The 20,137-nt window shown below is 41.1% G+C and overlaps 1 protein-coding gene across 1 annotated transcript in view; it reads right to left on the minus strand.

Annotated features, from left to right (window-relative positions):
* Positions 1-20,137, minus strand: part of FTO (FTO alpha-ketoglutarate dependent dioxygenase) — a 152,927-nt gene that overhangs the window by 116,857 nt on the left and 15,933 nt on the right. Inside the window, exons 2-3 of the mRNA XM_081335745.1 lie at positions 8,703-8,780; positions 2,209-2,872 (exon numbers count right to left, since the gene is read on the minus strand). Coding sequence (XP_081191871.1) covers positions 2,209-2,872; positions 8,703-8,780 — 742 coding nt within the window. The remainder of the gene's footprint in view (positions 1-2,208; positions 2,873-8,702; positions 8,781-20,137) is intronic.

Below are 20,137 nucleotides of genomic sequence, written 5' to 3' on the forward strand. Positions count from 1 at the left end.
GTCACCCTGTCTGTTTTGGAGCATCACCACTACATCCTGAAGAGGAGAACTTTCCCCATTTATGGAAGAGAGACCAGGGCACCAAAGGGCGGCAAGGGGGCTCAATGGTTAAGAAGCTGGGCTTGACCGCTGGGAAGTCAATGGGCCAGGTTTGAGAGCCAAGCATCCTGCCACAGGATGAGCTCCTGCCTTTGCCGAGCACAGGGGTAGGCAACCTCGGCTCTTTTATGACTTGTGGACTTCAACTCCCAGAATTCCTGAGTCAGCCTGGCTCAGCTTGGAAGCCTCTCCCTTTCCCCTCAGCGTGGCTGGCTCAGGAATTCTGGGAGTTGAAGTCCATGAGTCATAAAAGAGCCGAGGTTGCCAACCCCTGGCCAAGCAGTTCAAAAGCATGCAAATAAGGTTTTGAAGAAAAAAGATTGTACCGCTACTTATCTGAAATGGTATAGGGCAGGGGTAGGCAACCTTGGCTCTTTTATGACTCGTGGACTTCAACTCCCAGGATTCCTGAGCCAGCCTGGCTCCGCTTGGAAGCCTCTCCCTTTCCCCTCAGCGTGGCTGGCTCAGGAATTCTGGGAGTTGAAGTCCACCAGTCATAAAAGAGCCAAGGTTGCCTACCCCTGGTATAGGGTTTCCTGCTTGAGGAGGGGGTTGGACTAGAAGACCTCCAAAATCTCTTCCAGCTCTGTACTGTGGCTTGCTTATTCTGTGCAAAGAAAAGAGAGAAGATTGAAATAAGTCCATCGCTAACAAATCAGGTCCAATAGAAGGAGGTGTCATGTTGGCTCAAATACACACACACACACACACACAGAAACACAGAGTAGATGCCTTGGAAATACAGATCTGTGAGAAAATGTGGCACAGAGATTGTAAGGGTTCGATTTCCTTGGCTCCTGATCAGCAGTTTAATTATAGTAACTTTTCAGCCCACTTAAAGTGCTCGAGATAAGCCCAGCGAGAGCAAAAATCGCCTAGCTTGCTCGGTTTGAACACCCCCCCTTTTTCTCTTTTATTCTACCATCTCTCCTACCTCCTCCAAATATCGAGAAAAATGCAGAGGGAGGAACAAACTACTTGCCCCAGGGGAAAAAAAACACGAATGTTTTGCAAATATATAGCAAAGCTGCAGGCGGTTTTTGCAAAAACTAAGCTCCCAAAAGGAATAACTTTAGGCCTACCTACAAGCCAAAGTGATGAGTCTGGACAATTTTGTTAAGCAGATCTGCCCAAGGGCAGTTAAGGACACTCTGCAGACTGGCCACCAATTTTTCTCATTTTTATACGTAGCATAATATACATAAAATATGTATCATGCGCACGTAGTCCTAGACGTACAGCCGCGATTGTGCCCAAAATTTCCTTTGCCAAGCGAGACAGCTCTTAAGGGGATTTTTTCCCCATTTTGCGACCTTTCTCGTCACGGCTGCTAAGCAAATCACTGCAGCTGTTCAGTTAGTCACACGGTTGTTAAGTGAATCTGGCTTGCCCCATTGAATCTGCTTGTCAGAAGGTCGCCAAAGGGAATCACGTGACCCCGGGGCACTGCAACCGTCTTTAAGTACATGCCAGTTGCCAATTTTGATCACGTGACCCTGGGCAGGCTGCAACGGTCGTAAGTGTGAAAAATGGTCGTAAGTCTCCTTCTTCAGTGCCGTTGTCACTTTGAATAGCCACTAAATAAACTAAGTCGAAGTCTACCTGTAGGTAATATTATATAAATTCATACTTTAGTACAGTTCTCAAACTTTGCTTCACCGTGGACCCCCCCCTTTTAAATACCTTTTGTGGCCACGGACCCCCAAGACCTCACTCAAAATTTAAACCATAACATTTTGTTAAGCCTTCATGGACCCCCTGTGACGTCGTGACACACCCACCCACCCCCCAGGGTTTCACGGACCACAGGGTTGAGGACCACTGTGTTAGTACATATTCACTGTACTTAAGTTGGTGTTCCTACAATAAATCCTTAATGAGATCAAGTTACCTTTTTTGTCCTGGGCCTGCCTATTTTTTCTTCTCGTGGTCCCACAAGTGTTTTTTTTTTGGGGGGGGGGTTTGAAGCAAGTTCTTCCTGGGCACCCGAAACTGAAGGCCAAATGGCCTTTGCTTACAGAAAGATTTCCCCACCACCACCACCCCTCCACCTTCACCTAACAAGATTTACTTTGTTAACTTAGCTTGCCACTCGCCGGCTCAACCCACCTTCCACGCTGTAACTGTAGACTGCCACTGTTGACCTTTCCTTTAGGTTTTCATCATGGTGCCAACTCACAGCCATTCTCCCCATGCCAAAATAGGGCTCCGGTTTCAAGGACGGCATTTCCTGGGGATCCATATAATTTAATAATGTCAGGTTGTAAGACGTTCTCTCTTTCAGGACGGTGGAGTCACACTTCGGGACTGGAGAAGAAGGGTTTTGATCTTGCAAAACAGCCTCCATCTCGGTAACGTTAGGAGCATAATCTTGATTCCCGTCCCTGAGGGGTGAATTCTCCATTCCTGTTGCCTGGGCCGAATCCTGCTCTTGAAAACCCAGCAAAGATTCTCTCCGCAAGTAGTCATTAAGCCTGATGAACACTTTACAAGCCAGAGATATTTCAGGATTTGAATAGTTGATGTCGTAGCCTTCTGTAGGCCAAGGGACTGTAAATAACCTGGTGTTTAAATATTTGTAAGTGCACCCCGGGTTCCCAATTAATACACGAGACACGGGGGTGACAAAATCCTTCCCTTTGATCCTTACAAGGTCTTGGAAGAAACAAGCATGCTTTCGTAAAGTGAAAAAGGCTGTCTGGACTTCTTTGTGGATGTCTTGAGGGATCTTCTCGGAGGTCTTGAGAATAAGTTTGGGATATTTCGTCTTCCACTAAGAAGAAAAGGAGAAGATAAATCATTCTGATACATATTTGATGCTTATGATGGAGAGAGCGTTATATATAAAGATTTCAACTGAATTACCCATCTGATCCTTTGTCTATGGAGATTCTCACTCATCGAGGTCATGGTGGTTGCCCTTTTCAAAAGGCAACTGGACTTTCTTTGTTTTTCCTTGAAGACGTTTCGCTTCTCATTCAAGAAGCTTCTTCAGTTCAACTTCTTCTTCTTCTTCTTCAGAACTGAAGAAGCTTCTTGAATGAGAAGCGAAACGTCTTCAAGGAAAAACGAAGAAAGTCCAGTTCCCTTTTGAAAAATGAATGAATCTTTATTGTCAAAGTACAACTATGTATACATTGAGATTAGCTGGAAACTGCTCACATGCCCTCTGAAAACCCATGGATCCATTAGAGACCTTGGGCTAACTGATCTACTAGGACTTCCTCAATGAAGAGAGGGATTACCACTGTGAAACGCCATAGAGAGGGATCTGTCCATGTCAAGGTGCCAAGCTCAGTGGACATCTTCCTCAAATTTTCAGACCACACTGCTTCTGCCCCAAGATGGAAAGCAGATCTTAAGAGTATGACCTATTATGTGCATCGGACCTTCAACAGGTTGACTTTCTGCTCAATCAGTCAGTCTAGGGTTGCAGTGGACATGACACAACAGATTTCTCCTCCAGGGAAGGTGGGTTGATATCCTCTCCATATCAACAGTTTGAGGAGCTACACAAACACACCAATATTTAGGTTGAGCAGCTCTGGCAGGGAAAATAGTAGGCTAAAAGCAAGACCTTTTGTCCCACCAGATCCAATTGCACAAACAAGGTCTCACATATGTCGATCTGCAGAATAGTGCCTCCTCATGCCAACAGGAGCCCCACAGATAACCACAGCAAAATAGCACTTCCTCATGGGTAGTTGCCCATCTCTCTCCGAAAGAATCAGACAAGTGCCAAAAACAACTGCACAACGTAACAGAACATCCAAGCGAAAACATGGCCCACTTCTTTGGAAGTCATAACATCTCACTCTTCCTGTTAAACACAGGAGCTAATCTTGTCAGACGTATTTCTTAATGCCAGCCAAAGGAAGAGATAATTACAGATGCTGGCAGTCATTAAACCAAGCTTGACTGATCTTCAACAGTTAAGATTTGAACATTTGAACTAGATTGTGATGTTTCTCTGTGTCATATATGTGCATGTATGTGGGTACATGCAAAATGGTATTGTTTTGAGAGCTGAATGCAATGAAATTTCATTTTAATGTATGGTGATTAGTGTACATTTAAAGGGACAATAAAGTTTCCATTCTGTTCTATTCTACTCCATTGTGTTCTGTTCTATTTTACTCTATTCTCTATTTTGTTCTATTCTGTTCTATATTCTATTTTGTTCTGTTCTATTCTATTCTATTCTATTCTATTCCATTCCATTCCATTCCATTCCATTCCATTCCAGCTACTCCTATTCTATTCTATTCTGTTCTGTTCTGTTCTGTTCTATTCTATTCCATTCCAGCTACTCCTATTCTATTCTATTCTGTTCTGTTCTGTTCTGTTCTATTCTATTCCATTCCAGCTACTCCTATTCTATTCTATTCCATTCCATTCCATTCCATTCCATTCCATTCCATTCCATTCCATTCCATTCCATTCCATTCCAGCTACTCCTATTCTATTCTATTCTATTCTATTCTATTCTATTCTATTCTATTCTATTCTATTCTATTCTATTCTATTCTACTCTACTCTACTCTACTCTACTCTACTCTACTCTATTATCGTATTTCTACTCTGCTCTGCTCTGTTCTGCTCTGTTCTATTGTGGCATTTCTTTCGGGGCAATTCCTCAATGTCCTTCCCAGACAAGGAAGTTGAGAAAATATCCCGGGAGGTGACATTGGCCAGCTGGTGTCTATACTAACTGTGACTATACAGGTAATCCTCAACTTACCAGAGTTTGTTAAGTTACAACGGCTCTGACAAAGTGACATATAATTGGTTTTCACAGTTAACAACTGCTGCAGCATCCCGACGGTTACATGATCAACATTCAGACACTTGGCAACCGACTCAGGTCTGTGAGAGTTGCAGTGTCCAAGATTCCCTGGCTCCCCTTTTGCCGCCGCCTGACGAGTAAAGTCAACGCGGAGACCAGATCCACTTAACCAAGTTGCCTCTTTAATCATCGCAGTCATTCGTTTAACAGCTGTTTCAAGAAAGGTCGTAAAACAGGGCAAAGCGTACTACACTGTCTCGCTTAGCAACAGAAATTTGGGGCTCGGTTGTGATCGTAAATCGAGGACTACCCGCGTTGTCCCCGAAAGAAACTGTACTCTTAAATAAGATACAGTATATTTACCTTTCGACTTGTGAAGTTAAGCATCCCGTTAATATATCTTAAACACTGCCTGCCTGGATTCTGTGCTTTGAAAGAAATTGATTTATTTATTTTTGTTTTTAAAGAAAAAGAGTAACTAAGGAGTCCTTGCTGCTCTCTGAGCTTGCTTGATTTCTTGCATGAGCATTTCATGAGCCAAACTAGGGAACTAGGATATTTCCTAGTTTGGCTCATGAAACGTCTGCAAGAAAAAGATGAGCAGGGGACTGGAGGCTAAAACATATAAGGAACGGTTGCTGGAATTGGGTGTGTCTAGTTTAATGAAGAGAAGGACGAAGGGGGACATGACGGCAGTCTTCCAGTATCTCAGGGGCTGTCCCAAAGAAGAGGGAGTCAAGCTATTCTCCAAAGCGTCTGAAGGCAGGACAAGAAGCAACGGATGGAAACTCATCAAGGGGAGAAGCAACCTGGAACTAAGGAGACATTTTCTAACAGTTAGAACAATTAACCAGTGGGACAACCTGCCTCCAGAAGCAGTGAATGCTCCAACACTGGAAGTCTTTAAGAAGAGACTGGACAGCCATTGGTCTGAAATGGTCTAGGGTTTCCTCCCTGAGCAGAGGGTTGGACTAGATGACCTCCAAGGTCCCTTCCAACTTTATTACTACTAAAACAAGCAAGCTCAGGGAGGACCGAGGGCCCCCTCATTCCAACCCTGAGCTACAAATATTCTCCTTCAAAAGAGGAAATGGAGACATATTTCTAACACATCCTCCGAAAATACCAATCAGGCTTCTTCCATTCCCTAGCCAGGCATCCCGCTTTGTCCTACATGAGGAAAACATTAAGAGATCAGAAGACAAAGAGAGGTTGAAAGAAAAAGAGAGGAAGGGGGTGGGAAAGAGAGAGAGAGAGAGAGAGAAAACACACCACCGAGCTCGTAGTGGATATTCTCACTGATTGAAGGGGCAAAAATCATGTCACTTCTGCTGTTATCTCTGACAGCTGCTATTAAAAGTCATCCCATTTTTTTGAACAGATCAAAGCAGCCCTAAATGAATCCAAAAAAAGGGGGGGGGGAAGCATACAAAAGTTTTTCAAGCTTAATTTTTTTAACATGCACGTTATCCCAGAACAAAATTTAACACGCTCAGAGCAAGCTGAGGTCAAGTGATATATTTTTAGCTGTCTACAAATCATACACAGCCTCTGTTTTTGTTTTTCCTTTCAGTCAAGATGACCTTGTCACTCAAGTGACGGCAGCCCCAGAAGCTTGGCCAAGCCATCTTTGGCCAAACAAGGTGGCGCTTCAGTTCTCTACGGGGAGATAGTGACATTTGGATCAAGATATTTAGATGTTTCTAAATGGCGACCTTCCGAATTTGGATGCCCAGCCTGATGAGTTCTGCCTACATGGAGACCAAATCCTAAGAAGATCCTTAAGGAAGAACTGCTGCTGTAGCTGTTCAAACTAAGAAAAAGATTCAGTTTTTTTAGGTCTTTCGTTTGGCATTTTCCAATGTAAGAATAGAATAGAATAGAATAGAATAGAATAGAATAGAATAGAATGGAATGGAATGGAATGGAATGGAATGGAATGGAATGGAATGGAATGGAATGGAATGGAATGGAATGGAATGGAATGGAATAGTAGAGTAGAGTAGAATAGAGTAGAGTAGAGTCATGATAGACTAGACTAGACTAGACTAGAATACCAAAGTTGGAAGGGACCTTGGAGGTCTTCTAGTCTGACAGGAAACCCTATATCATTTCAGACAAATGGATGTCCAGTATCTTCTTAAAAACTTCCAGTGTTGGAGTGCCCACAACTTCTGGAGGCAGGTTGTCCCACTGACAAATTGTTCTCACTGTCAGGAAGTTTCACATTAATTCCAGGTTGCTTCTCTCCTTGATTAGTTTCCATCCGTTGCTTCTTGTCCTGCCTCCAGGTGCTTTGGAGAATAGGTTGACCCTCTCTTGTTTGTGGCAGCCCCTGAGATATTGGAAGGCTGCTATCATGTCACCCCTAGTCCTTCTTTTCATTAAACTAGATATAAATGGAGGGGGGGTGCATGCTTTCGCTTAACAAAGAATAACCAAACAACTACCTGTGTTCCCCTGTCGCGCAAAACTTTAACATGCTCTGGTTTTGTGTTATGTGGGCACAGCAATGATTACTCAAATAATTCTCTTCATAGTTTTTCCAGTACTTTCATTATCATGTTATTGTTGCACTTAAAGAGTCCAACAGAAGATAATTTTAGAAGTATATTACAGAGAGTATATAAAGTATATAGAAAAAGGAAGTGTAAAGAGTATACTGTAAGGTAACCAGAACTATAGAAAGTTATAAACACTCCTACCCTGATACTTTCTAGATAGGTTAAGAGAATAACACACACACCCCAAATACTCAACAAATATGACATTTTTAAGAATGCCAAATTGGTGGAAGTTCTCTACAATTTCAGGCTGGGATCTTTTGAATCCTATATCAATAACTTTGAGATCTTTGGTACAATGCACAATGTCTAAATCTGAATTATACAACTTTTCTTGACAGATGTTAAGTGATACATTTTCAAATGCTGTAAAAAAGAATAATCCTCTTCCATCAATCTTTAGGAAGAAAAAGGCAGAAGGAGAGCATTCTTTTCTTCCTGAAACAGTGGGAGGGGAAAGCTAGGGGCCATTAAAAATGCATCTTTCGACCACATGTCAACATAAGAAAAGTTGACACGGTGATAATATAGGAACTCCTGCTGTAGCTGTTCCAACTGAGAAAAAGGTTCATTTTTATGTCTTTCATTCAGTATGTTCCAACTTAATTGGATAGAACTTACCCACGTTTTCCCATGTGTTTCATATTTGACCAAACTGTTGAAGAAAAAGTTTGCATACTTTTCAATTTCTTCAGTAACCCCTCCTTTTTTCTACCAGTATGGATTTAAGCCTATTCATATTTTTCTCTGGCCCAGGTTTCTTATCTTACTAGGACGGAAACGTTTATCCAGATCAAGTCAAACGTTTCTGTATCACGTCCCTTTCTCTTCAAACTCACCTTCATAATTGAGTCAAACCCATATACCAGCTACTGTGTTTGCAGAGAGGACACCAAGAAAGATGGAAGCCAGAAACTTCAAGTGGGGGCAACCACCTTAATTTATTTATTTATTTATTTTATTTTATTAGATTTATATACCGCCCTTTATTTACTTTGCAAATAAAGGGAAAATGAAACAAAGAGTCCAATTTGGCCTTCTATGAAACCAGGCAATAAAACCAAATCACCTTTAATCCATTTGGAGATATTTGTTTAATCAATTTTGATTTTGGAAGTTTCCTCTTGTTCTCTCACTAAGTAGCGAGCTGACGTAATCAAGAACGAGATGGGAAAAGGAAGACAAGACAAGCAAATGCATTATTAAGGTTTCTCAAAATACAGTATATTACATTGATTTTTTTTGAACATTACCAGTTGATGGAAATCTGCATCTTTCGGCGTCAAATACGGAAGGCAGCTTTCCCCAATTTCAGTCAGAAGTTTTTGTCTCTAAAAAGACAAGAGCAATTATTTGAGGGTAAGATTCAAACCTCTGGCAAAAGCTCTCCAGATTTCTTACAAAAATTATGGAAACACAACAAACCCGTAGAACATTCAAAATGTGAACGATTAAGGGAGCAAATGTACAACAAAAGTAAAAGATTCTTCCCTCCCAACATCACATAATTTGAGAGTAAATAGAAATAGTGTGATATAAGATACACACACCTCACCCGTTTCAATAAATCTAATCTATTTGGGATTGGTTTAGTTCTATTCCAAGCAAAGATGGCTTGCAGCGGAAGAGGGAAAGATGATAAGGGGAGAGGATAGAGAGAAGGAAGAAAGAAGGAAGTGATAGGGAAGGGATTGGAGAGGAGAGGAAGGGGAGGGGAGGGGAGGGGAAGGGAGCAGAGGGGAGAGGAAGGGAAGGGAGGGGAGAGGAGGGGAAGGGAGGGGAGGGGAAGAGAAAGAAAGGGAGGGGGAGAGGAAGGGAAGGGAAGAGAAGGGAGGGGAAGGGCTTCAGAAAGAACTATTTTTATGCATGTACAATAAAAGAATATTGAGCTGCTAGAGTGAGGATATCTCATAAGTGCAGAGTAGCAATATATCTTGACAATTTCTTTGTCAAATGTTAAGCTCTTGGCATTAAAATGCACTCTGGAGTGGGAGTAATACCAGCTCACATGTGATTGTCAGATCTGACTAAGCCCGTGCTCTCCGGCTTGATGTGCAGACAAAATACACACACAGCTGGGCAGGCTAACACACAGCTCTTCTCATATGCAGGGAGCTGTCACACATGTGTCAAATACATCAAGCCACTTGCAGATTCCACCAAAATAAAATGGGGAAAAAGGGGGTGCCTGGGGGAGAGGGAGCTTGTTTTGCCAACCGGTTGGTTGATAACCTGTTGATGCGCCGGCAATGCGCCTGGCTATCCGCCGCGCTCGGAAAAATCCCAACGGATCAAGAGCTTTCCGGAGCAGACATTAATTCTCAGATAAAAATAAAAGGCGGTGCAGATTTTAAAATGCACGTTTAATGGGGTAAAAAAAGGGCCCTGTCCAAACAAAAACACTTTCAAATAACAACATTTGTGTTTCACCATTTTTTTTAAAAAAAAATCTGCTCTTCTCACTTTTCCCCCCAGTCTTTTTCTCTCTGTGTGCACATATATAAAAAGCACTGGCTGGGTGGAAAATAAAAATAGAAAAGCTTCCGAGATTGCATGGTGCATTGTCGTGCTTGCAGTCAGGGCTGACATCCTTCAGGCCTTCTTCAAAGGGTGTGCAGGAAAGGAAAATAAGTAGTTTTAAACACGGAACAAAACAGTCCCAGTCAAAACTCAAAAATGAGGGCTTGCTTTGTGTTGAGAACCAAAAAAACCCACAAAAACTATTTGCTTCACTCAGAAGCTAGAAATCCGGATGGCATCCAAGTGTTTTGTTTTCCTGACTGTCAAGACTATACAACACAGATGTTGCCTATCGCCCTGTCTGCTTGCCAGCATACGAAATGGATGACTACCCTTCACCTGTGTCAACACAAACTTAACTGAAAGCCAAATTTCAGGTTTTGTAAGGTTTCCCCCAAAGGGAACGGTGTGATAACCCGCTGGCTTCTCAAAAGCATTTACCACAAAATAATGTGAAAAATCTATTCTTTGGGCAAAAGGCAGAAATGGTTTATTCTCAAGTGCTCACAAAGCGTGGTGATGGGGAATAAATATAAGAAGTTTGCTCTAGATCAATATACCATCTGATTTAACATTCGTGTAGGCCTGTTACTCGTCCCAGCTTCTGCCAACCTAGCAGTTCGAAAGCACGTAAAAAATGCAAGTAGAAAAATAGGGACCACTCCGGTGGGAAGGTAACAGCGTTCCGTGCGCCTTTGGCGTCTAGTCATGCCGGCCACATGACCACGGAGACGTCCTCGGACAAGCGCTGGCTCTTCGGCCTTGAAACGGAGATGAGCACCGGCCCCTAGAGTTGGAAACGACTAGCACGCATGTGCGGGGGAACCTTTTCCTTTACCTTTAGGCCGCTAGGATTTAAACTTCAGTCTTACTCAACATGGTTTCAGCTTCTGTATTGCATAGGACAAGGAGTGGCAGAGCCTGTGGGAGGAGCTAAAAGAGGAATCAGCCTAGAATCCCTACGTAGTCACAAGCAGATTGAGTCCAACTCCCCCCCCCTTGAATTTTGTGGACCCTGCTCTAACTCCAAGCAGGTGCTAACCTTTAGTTGAGAAGATTCCTGTGCATAATAGGCCTTGTAGCAATAAGTCAGTTGAACTGAATCTTCATTTTGTGGAGTTGATGTTTCATGCCTGACATACTGGAATTGGGCATGTCTAGTTTAATGAAAAGAAGGATGAGGGTTGACATGATAGCAGCGTTCCAATATCTCAGGGGCTGCCACAAAGAAGAGGGAGTCAAGCTATTTTCCAAAGTGCCTGAAGGCAGGACAAGAAGCAATGGATGGAAACTAGTCAAGGAGAGAAGCAACCTAGAACTAAGGAGAAACTTCCTGACAGCGAGAACTCACCAGAGGTGGTGAATGCTCCAACACTGGAGGTTTTTAAGAAGAGACTGGACAGCCATTTGTCTGTAATGGTATAGGGTTTCCTGCCGGACTAGATGACCTCCAAGGTCCCTTCCATCTTCTTCTTCTTCTTCTTCTTCTTATTATTATTATTATTATTATTATTATTATTATTATTATTATTATTATTATTATTATTATTATTATTACTTTTATTATTATTATTATTATTCTGTGGTTATAACTGCCCAACCTCCCAATTTTTATCTGCCCTGCTGAACCGGGAATTCCCATGCTTTTTTCCCTACTGATGCTCCTGAACCCATAGTTGCAGAAAAAAGGTGAGAAGTAGGGGAGAGGGACACCTTCGCTGGCCATCCTTTTGTGATGGGAAATCTAACAACTTTGCAAGTTGTCATACCAAGAGCTTTGAAGCCCACCAGGTTGGCACAGAGTAGACTATTTTACAAGTCTGCTGAGCAGCTTTCCAAGAAGTCAGAATGGGATGTCTCTCATGCTGACCAAGAGACAGACAGGAGTATCTTCTGCACGTGATGGATATATTCTACATTTAAGGGCTGATGATGAACGCACTATGCAAATCATACTTTTTCAGAGTTTTTGAAACGAATAAAAGTTACGCTAGATCAGGACTGGGTAACTTTTAATGGTCCAAAGCCTGAACGGGTATGGTGATGCCGCAAGATGGAAGGAATCAATGGTGCATAAGAGGGTGACTTGAGGTTTCCATGTTTTCCTGGATTTGAAAGTCCTTTGTGCAGTCACACCTTGAGAGGTGTCATGCCTATTTTAGCACTTCCTCTATAGTACTCGTGCATTTCCCACCTCAAAATTACAGAAACTCTTGACATCAATTTTCAGCAAGCATGGCTGGAAGTCTTCCTGGATACAAGAAAACTGAGGGGACATTATAAAAAATACGCGACTCAACACAACCCTCCTTTGGAATTACGTCTGCAGTCAAAAAAAATAATGCAGTACTAAATTTGCAGAAACATCCAGTAATCTCATGCCGTAACTCTTTATATCTGCCTGTCTTTTACGCATCCCCAATTAGCAGTGAGAGAAGAAATTGTGGCAGAGGCAAATTTGGTTAGCACAACTTGGGTTGTGTGAAATAAATTGTCAATTGGTCAAATGACTGATTAAGTGACTAAAACAATACAGCAATGCTAACAGAAGGGAATATTTGTAGCTCAGGATTGAAATGTGGGGTCCTTAGCACTCTCTGAGCTTGGTTGCTGCTTGGATATGCTTCATTACCAAACTAAATAACGTCGTCCGACTGATGTTGTTGTCTAGTTTGGTAATGAAACGTCTGCAAGAAAGCCAAGCTCAGAGAGCACCAAGGATCCCACAATACAGTAATAGTTTCTATTACTGTATTGTGGGACATGTTTCTTTTGTCTATAATAGTGCCTTTGTCCCACCTGATAAGAATCAAAGGGACCCACTCCACCAGACTTTCTAAGAGTAATTCCGTAGACTATCTGTGGTTTGCAAGAGTACCTAACATACACACCAGTTTTGGTCACCATGATGTAAAAAAGATGTCGAGACTCTAGAAAGGGTACAGAGAAGAGCAACAAAGATGATTGGGGGACTGGAGTCTAAAATATATCGGGAACGGTTGCTGGAATTGGGTATGTGTAGTTTAATGAAGAGAAGGGTGAGGGGTGACATGATAGCAGTGTTCCAATATCTCAGGGGCTGCCACAAAGAAGAGGGAGTCAAGCTATTCTCCAAAGCGCCTGAAAGCAGGACAAGAAGCAATGGATGGAAACTAGTCAAGGAGAGAAGCAACCTAGAACTAAGGAGAAACTTCCTGACAGTTAGAACAATTAACCAGTGGAACAACCTGCCTCCAGAAGTGGTGAATGCTCCAACACTGGAAGTTTTTAAGAAGAGACTGGCCAGCCACTTGGCTGAAATGGTATAGGGTTTTCTGCCTGAGCAGGGGGTTGGACTAGATGACCTCCAAGGTGCCTTCCAACTTCTTCTTCTTCTTCTTCTTCTTCTTCTTCTTCTTCTTCTTCTTCTTCTTCTTCTTCTTCTTCTTCTTCTTCTTCTTCTTCTTCTTCTTCTTCTTATTATTATTATTATTATTATTATTATTATTATTATTTATTTTCTGATTAACAGATGAATCATAGTCACAAGACCAAAATGTTGGGCATCCTTTCCCGCTTGTCTGCAATTTTTGCAAAGCAACCTACAGGTGTACTGCTAAGAAACGACATCCTCCACAGTTGATATAAAGGGTGAAGTGTCTCAGGAATTTTAATGAATACAAAGAAAAGTGTAGTTTTAGCAAGCAAACGTTGTACTCACATTTTATTTATCTTCACACCAAAGAGTTCCCCAAGGATAATAAGCTTCACAACTCTGCGGTGATGTCTGTTTTTTTGGCACAGATTACTATAATGAACTTCAAATGTAAATTTGTCAGGTTGGAATTGATAATATTGCCTTCATGTGTACTTTGGGTCTTCCTAGTTGATCCGTTCAGTTCTCTAACTATTGAAATATACTTGTGCTGGCTTGTCTGATAGAAAGTCAATCAGGCTTAATAATATAAGAACTATTCAACATATTGAAATTCATCCAAGCTTGCAGGCTAAATCCATTACTGATTAACTTTTCCTGAATTGGTCTATAAATACCACTCTACCTACTAACTTGTTTGGAGTGCAAACTTCTCAAGATGATAGATGGGAAGGAAATTTCTCCACTGAGCAGAAGGTTGGGGTCAAGAGCCCCGTCTAACTCTACAAATCTGTGGCTCTTACAATTTTAAGGGCTTTGAGTTCTCTTTCTTCAGACGGTCTTCTCATCCCCTTACCCAAGAAAGAGGCTTACATTGGATCAAAGCGTTGTGAAAGTAACAGGATTATTTGCAGCATGCACAATCCAATATCTTCCGGGGGTCTGCAGGGCACCAACCTTACAAAACCCAATTGCATTAATAATTATCAGATGCTTCATTTTGACCATTCTGTTCCCCTCCTTGTAGTTCTTACTCTGATGCTCCATCCTTCATCCAAGTGGAAAGTCATCTGCATTCGTGACGGATCATCCAAAAATATTTGTCAACTCTACTAGCATGTTGGTATGTCTGGCACATGGGTGACAATATTGAACCTTTGGAGTTAAAACCCTGAATTCTTGGCGGCGTGACTGGCATTGATCTTGAATTAAAACGGAAAAACAAATCTCCTTAAGAAGGTCCCCAAAGTTCATTCGGATTCCATAAAGAAAATTCTATAAATTCTTTACAGTTTTTAAAAGCCTCCTCTTCGCCCCAGGGTGCCATTTTTACAAAGTCGCCTTTGAGAATTGTTCAGAAGACTGCACAGTAGTCTAAGAATAGGTGCTAAGTGCAATTGCCCCTGTCCACACCATTGGCTAAAGAGAAGATCAATAAGCAGCCGGAGCATTAAATTCCACATATACTGACTGTCAGGCCCATTATATAGTAGTTGAACATCTTCATAGTTACAAAATGGCTGCTTCCTGCTAAGTTTTTCACCTCTCACCAGCCTGAAGTCCTCAGTTATCTCATCTATCATGGATTAGATCCAGGAATGCCAACTCCATAATATGAGTTTTCTTTTTCAGAAGAGAGAAAAAGAGCATGTATTATCCCTTCCTTCCTTCCTTCCTTCCTTCCTTCCTTCCTTCCTTCCTTCCTTCCTTCCTTCCTTCCTTCCTTCCTTTCTGCTAAAACTTTCTTATCTATTTTCTAGCCGTAAAACTGCAAATCAACACTGTAATGGTTCACTAAGATAATATTTTTAGGGTTTGGTTTACATCAAACTGTCTACTGCATCTGAATTCCTTGGAAAGATCAACAGTATCTCTCTCTCTCTCTTCTTTCTTTTTTTCTTTTCTTTCTTTCTTTTTCCTATAAGTGAGGCTCTCTACGTATTCATTTTAACAAAGGTATGAACTGACAACAGATTCTCCAATGGAAAAAATATGATTTTATATCACTTTTGAATCCCTTTTGAGTTTAAACAACTGTCAAAGAGCTTAATAATATATAGATCATACGAGAAGACAATCTTTTTAAGTAAGTAGGTATATCTGGAATTTGGAGACCATGCAAGCCATTCACAAAATATCTATTTACTACAAGCCCAACTGGTTCAATTGCTTCTTGACTCTAACTGCCCATATCCAAAGAAATCCAGCATTTTTCTTTTCAAAGAATTCCTTTAGAAACTACCTAAGGCTTGGAGACATTCTTATAAAGTAAGTTGAGACTAAAGACTGTGACCCGGAAGCATGTCAAACTTCTACTTATGTTAATTAATAACAATTAACAAGAAAATTTGGACAGGTAATCTAGCAGCCACAAAAGGTTCAACCAGTCTGGTTTGGAAGCATCACTGTTTCAGACAGGAAGGCGGTGCAGAGAGTGGTGAGGACGGCAGAAAAGACCATTGGCAGTTCCCTCCCTCCCATCCAGGACGTGGCACATATGCGTTGCTTGAGCAGGGTCCGCAAGATTGTCTGGGACACTACACATCCTCTTCACAACCTGTTTTCCTTGCTACCTTCTGGGAGGAGGTTTCATGGTATCCGAAGCAGAACATCCAGATTCAGCCACAGTTTCATTCCATACGGCATTAACCTTGTGAACTCTCAAGCTTCCTCCTTCCATTATATATTCAAGATGGACAGTGTTAAATATTTATTTGTTATGTATATGTAGGGGTGTGGGTCTATAATATGCTGTATATAGTCTGTTTAGGTGTGTGTCATGTACGTGTTTCACTTTGAGAGCGGGCAACTAAATTTCATTTTTGACGTGTGCCGTTGGGCCCACAGTAAAAAAAAAAATGACAACAAAGGTTATCTTACCTTATCTATCTTATCTTATTCCTAGGGAAGAAGCAGGATGCATCACAATATCTTAGGAAGATCTGTCCCTTTTCTAGGAAGTCAAAATGGAAGCCACCAAGAGGGATGCAACCAGCCAAACAATGATTTGTTTCTGTGCATGTGGGAATGAGAACTAAAAGCTTTAACTGCTTCAACTTTAATTATTTACCAGATGCTAAGAAGGAATTAATTAACTCAGCAACACTTCTGAACTTTGGAAGTGGAGCAAAGTTAAAGACCGCACCAAGATTGTAATAAGACACAAACCGCTACTGTGCTTCTTGTATCTGCTAAATATTATTTTGAAGGTCAACCTTAACAATCCAGGAGCTACTCAACATTGAACGAGACCTCAACAATTTTTAACTTTGGCTCGGTGGAAAACCATCTCATTTATTTCCAGGCAATTCCAGGTCAACCTATTGGAGCCCCTGGATGGCCCAACAGCATAAAGCAGAACTGAGGTAACTTATGAAGACCAAGAGATATCTTGAATTGTTTTATTGAGAAGGTTATAACGGCCATAGCAAGCAAGACAATGAAGCAGTGTAGTTCAGTGGTTATGGAGTTTGACTGAAACCGTGAAGACTAAGAATGAAGTCCAACATTAACCTCACAAGCTCAAGGGGTGAGTTGGGGGCTCACCCTTCCTTCTCTATGTAACTCACAAGGAGATAAAAGTGGCTGTACAAATTGACCATATAAAATAAAAATAAAAAAAACAGCGAGCAAACTAGAAGAGAGATCCTTGAGGACGGAGTGGAAAACTCAGAAACTGCAGACTATTATAAATTACAGCGCGAAGGAAGACAAGGCATTTGCGCACATGCACATACATGCCCCTTTGGCCATCTCATTATGAAGTAAGTGCCAGAACATCACATTCCACTCAAGTAAATTTCCTTAAAATAAATCAATGAGAACCAGTAGGGGGGAAAAAAAGCAGAATTCTCTGTGTAACTCAGAACACACTTCTGTAATAATAGTCAGCCTATCAAATCCTTCTCCAGTTTAAAATTTTAATATCCAGTCTATATAAGATCAAAACAATCTGTAAAATGCAAAGGGGAGGGAATTTATTCATGATTTAAATAAAGTAGGGGTTGGATAAAACGCTAGGATCACAAAGTCATCAGTACTGTAAGCCGTACAAAATTGAAGAATTGTGTTTGGAGAACTTCAAAATCATACTACTTTTTGGTATCCAAGATGATAGAAAGGGCGGTAGAAAGTTACAAATAAATATGCTAAACCCTAAATAATTTCCCTTTCTGGGGCATTGGATGCAAAAGTAAACTAATTGCAAATGAAAACTGCAACAGAATCTCAAAGTTTTTCTCCATTTCTTAAACTATTTGTAGAGTCTACTTTTTCCCCTCCTTATTTATTTTCTCTTCTTTCCACCCAAGTTGAAAAATTAACTAACCCACATTTGGACGTCTCCCCCCACCCCCCACTGTCCTTTTGCACAAAAACGCAAACTTTCTTTGCATTAGACTTTGGAAAAACTCTAAGAAGAGGTTAATGTACACCCGCTTGAGAACAATTGCATGGAAACTAACAGTGTCATACAGGCCTTAGGTTCCTACCCACTTCACATTGTTTACAGAATGCACAATCTGTCACGTACAAAAACATTGGTGGAAAAAAAAAAGTGAGGTGGTGTTAAGCTAGCGAGAAATTCTGCTAATTATTACACCAAATAAGCACAGTTAACAGCCAGAGCTGTGAGAGGACCATGTTTAAGGGTATTAAATGACAGCCTTGGATGGAGATGAATATATTACTATATGCCCTTTAACAATAAAACAGTATCCCTGACAGCTAAAGACTTCGAGTCTTGTGAAGGAGGGCTAAAGAATTTGCTTGATAAAGCAAAGTTTCAATGCCACCTAGTGACTTGCATAGAAAATTCAACCTCTTACACCAAAAGGCCAGTTTAGGCAGAGCACACATACAATCAAGGATGGAGCCACAAGCCACCGATGTTGTCATGGACACAACATGGAGAAAGGTGGAGTAAAACACGAGACTTGGTTTTTCCTCTCTGACTTGAGGTGATAGGAATATTCAGGATAGCTTTTGCCCAACCCGATCTAGTTCAGAGGTCTACCTTGTAGAACAGGGATCCTCAACTCCCGGTCCGTGGCATGCCAGTAACTGGTCCACACAAACAAGCAAAGCCCCCTCCACGGGATGCAGGCAACACACAAAACCACGCCCCTTCCAGTCCACGGAAAAATCTCTCTCCACAGAACCGGTCCCTGGTGCCCAAAAGGTTGGGAACCTCTGTTGCAGAAGACATGCTAAAACTTCTAGAAGTCAATGTATCTAGAAAATCAACAAGATTATGGTAGGGTGACTTATAGGAATGATCCTGAATTTCACAAGAGATGAGACAAGCAACCAAGAAACCTTCTAAGTTTTGGATTCCAGGGGCTCTCAACTCCAACCAACATGGCCAAGGTCCCAAAGAATGTACAATCAATGGAGTTGCACCTATGATTCCAGTCTCATAATGACCTATGCTCCACAGCTTGTCGTACTAATTAAGATTTAACTTCAATTATCACATCTACACCCCACGTTGCCCTGAGACAGAACCACAAACTGCCAGATGTAGATCAGATAATGAGAGAGACTGAACAGGAAAACATGGCTATTTATGTCTCCAAAACATCATGCCCGAGAAATTAACCCAACATTTAGAAAATAGACTTTTCAAAGCATAATGATAGCTTAGATTTGACAGCAGAAATTACTATTAAAAGGTCAATGTATTTTCTTCGTGTTTCGCCCAGTTCAAAGCAATCTCCCGACAAAAGTCAGCATTTCTTATAAACATCAAAGCCACAACCAAGTTCTAGAACAGATTTTATATAGATAAAATCATATCGCCTCTGATTTTTCTCTTTTATTGACAAAAACACATGAAGCAATAAAAATGTCATTTTGTTTCAGTACTAACAACCTTTTACTTGTTCAACATGTGAAGACATTAAATTCAATCAGCTTTATTGCAAGAAAGCAAACATTACACTTTAAAAATAACAATAAAATTACCTATTCTGGTTTCATGTTTCTTCGGGTATCAGTTTTCTATAAATCATCATTCTCACATGGTTTATAGAATTCATTTCCCCCATATTTGGTTCTCTGTTCAGATTAACTATAAAAATAGCTTTTTATGATGCATTTTCAATCCATATTGTGGTTTCCAATACTCTGAAAAAAATCATTTTGGGGCAATATTGACAATAAGGTCAGACTGAAGCTAACTTATTAATATTACCAAAAATGCTTTAACAGGCATCATATTAATTTTGGTACCAAAAATGACAAGAAGACAAGGTCTCCCACTAAAACCATCCCATCCCAAAACTCCTCTGAATACTAATAAGGCAACAGTTCAAATATCCTGGAAAAACACTCATTCCATATTAGACCTCGGAGAACTGTTCTGTTCCAAGTTAGTTGTATAAGATGTGCTCATGCAAAAGTTTCTCATCACAGGTAGTCCCACCACAACTGAGTCCCAAATTTCTGTTGCTAAGCGAGGCAGTTGTTAAATGACATTTCTTGCCACAGTGACATGATAGCAGTCTTCCAGTATTTGAGGGGCTACCCCAAAGAAGAGGGAGTCAAGGTATTCTCCAAAGCGCCTGAAGGCAAGACAAGAAGCAACGGATGGAAACTAATCAAGGAGAGAAGCCACCTGGAATTAAGGAGAAATTTCCTGACAGTTAGAACAATGGAACAACCTGTACCCTCAGCTTTTTCAACTGGTCAGCATGAGACTGCTCAATCCTTAAAAAGACATCATTTCCATTGCATTGTTTTGCCCCTTCTGACAGTTGCATAAGATTCATTTTAAGGAAGTCAATGCATCGAGGCCATGATAAATTTCCAAGG

The sequence above is a fragment of the Vipera berus genome, assembly GCF_964194415.1.
Source record: "Vipera berus genome assembly, chromosome: 10".
In the NCBI taxonomy this organism is placed as follows: domain Eukaryota; kingdom Metazoa; phylum Chordata; class Lepidosauria; order Squamata; family Viperidae; genus Vipera; species Vipera berus.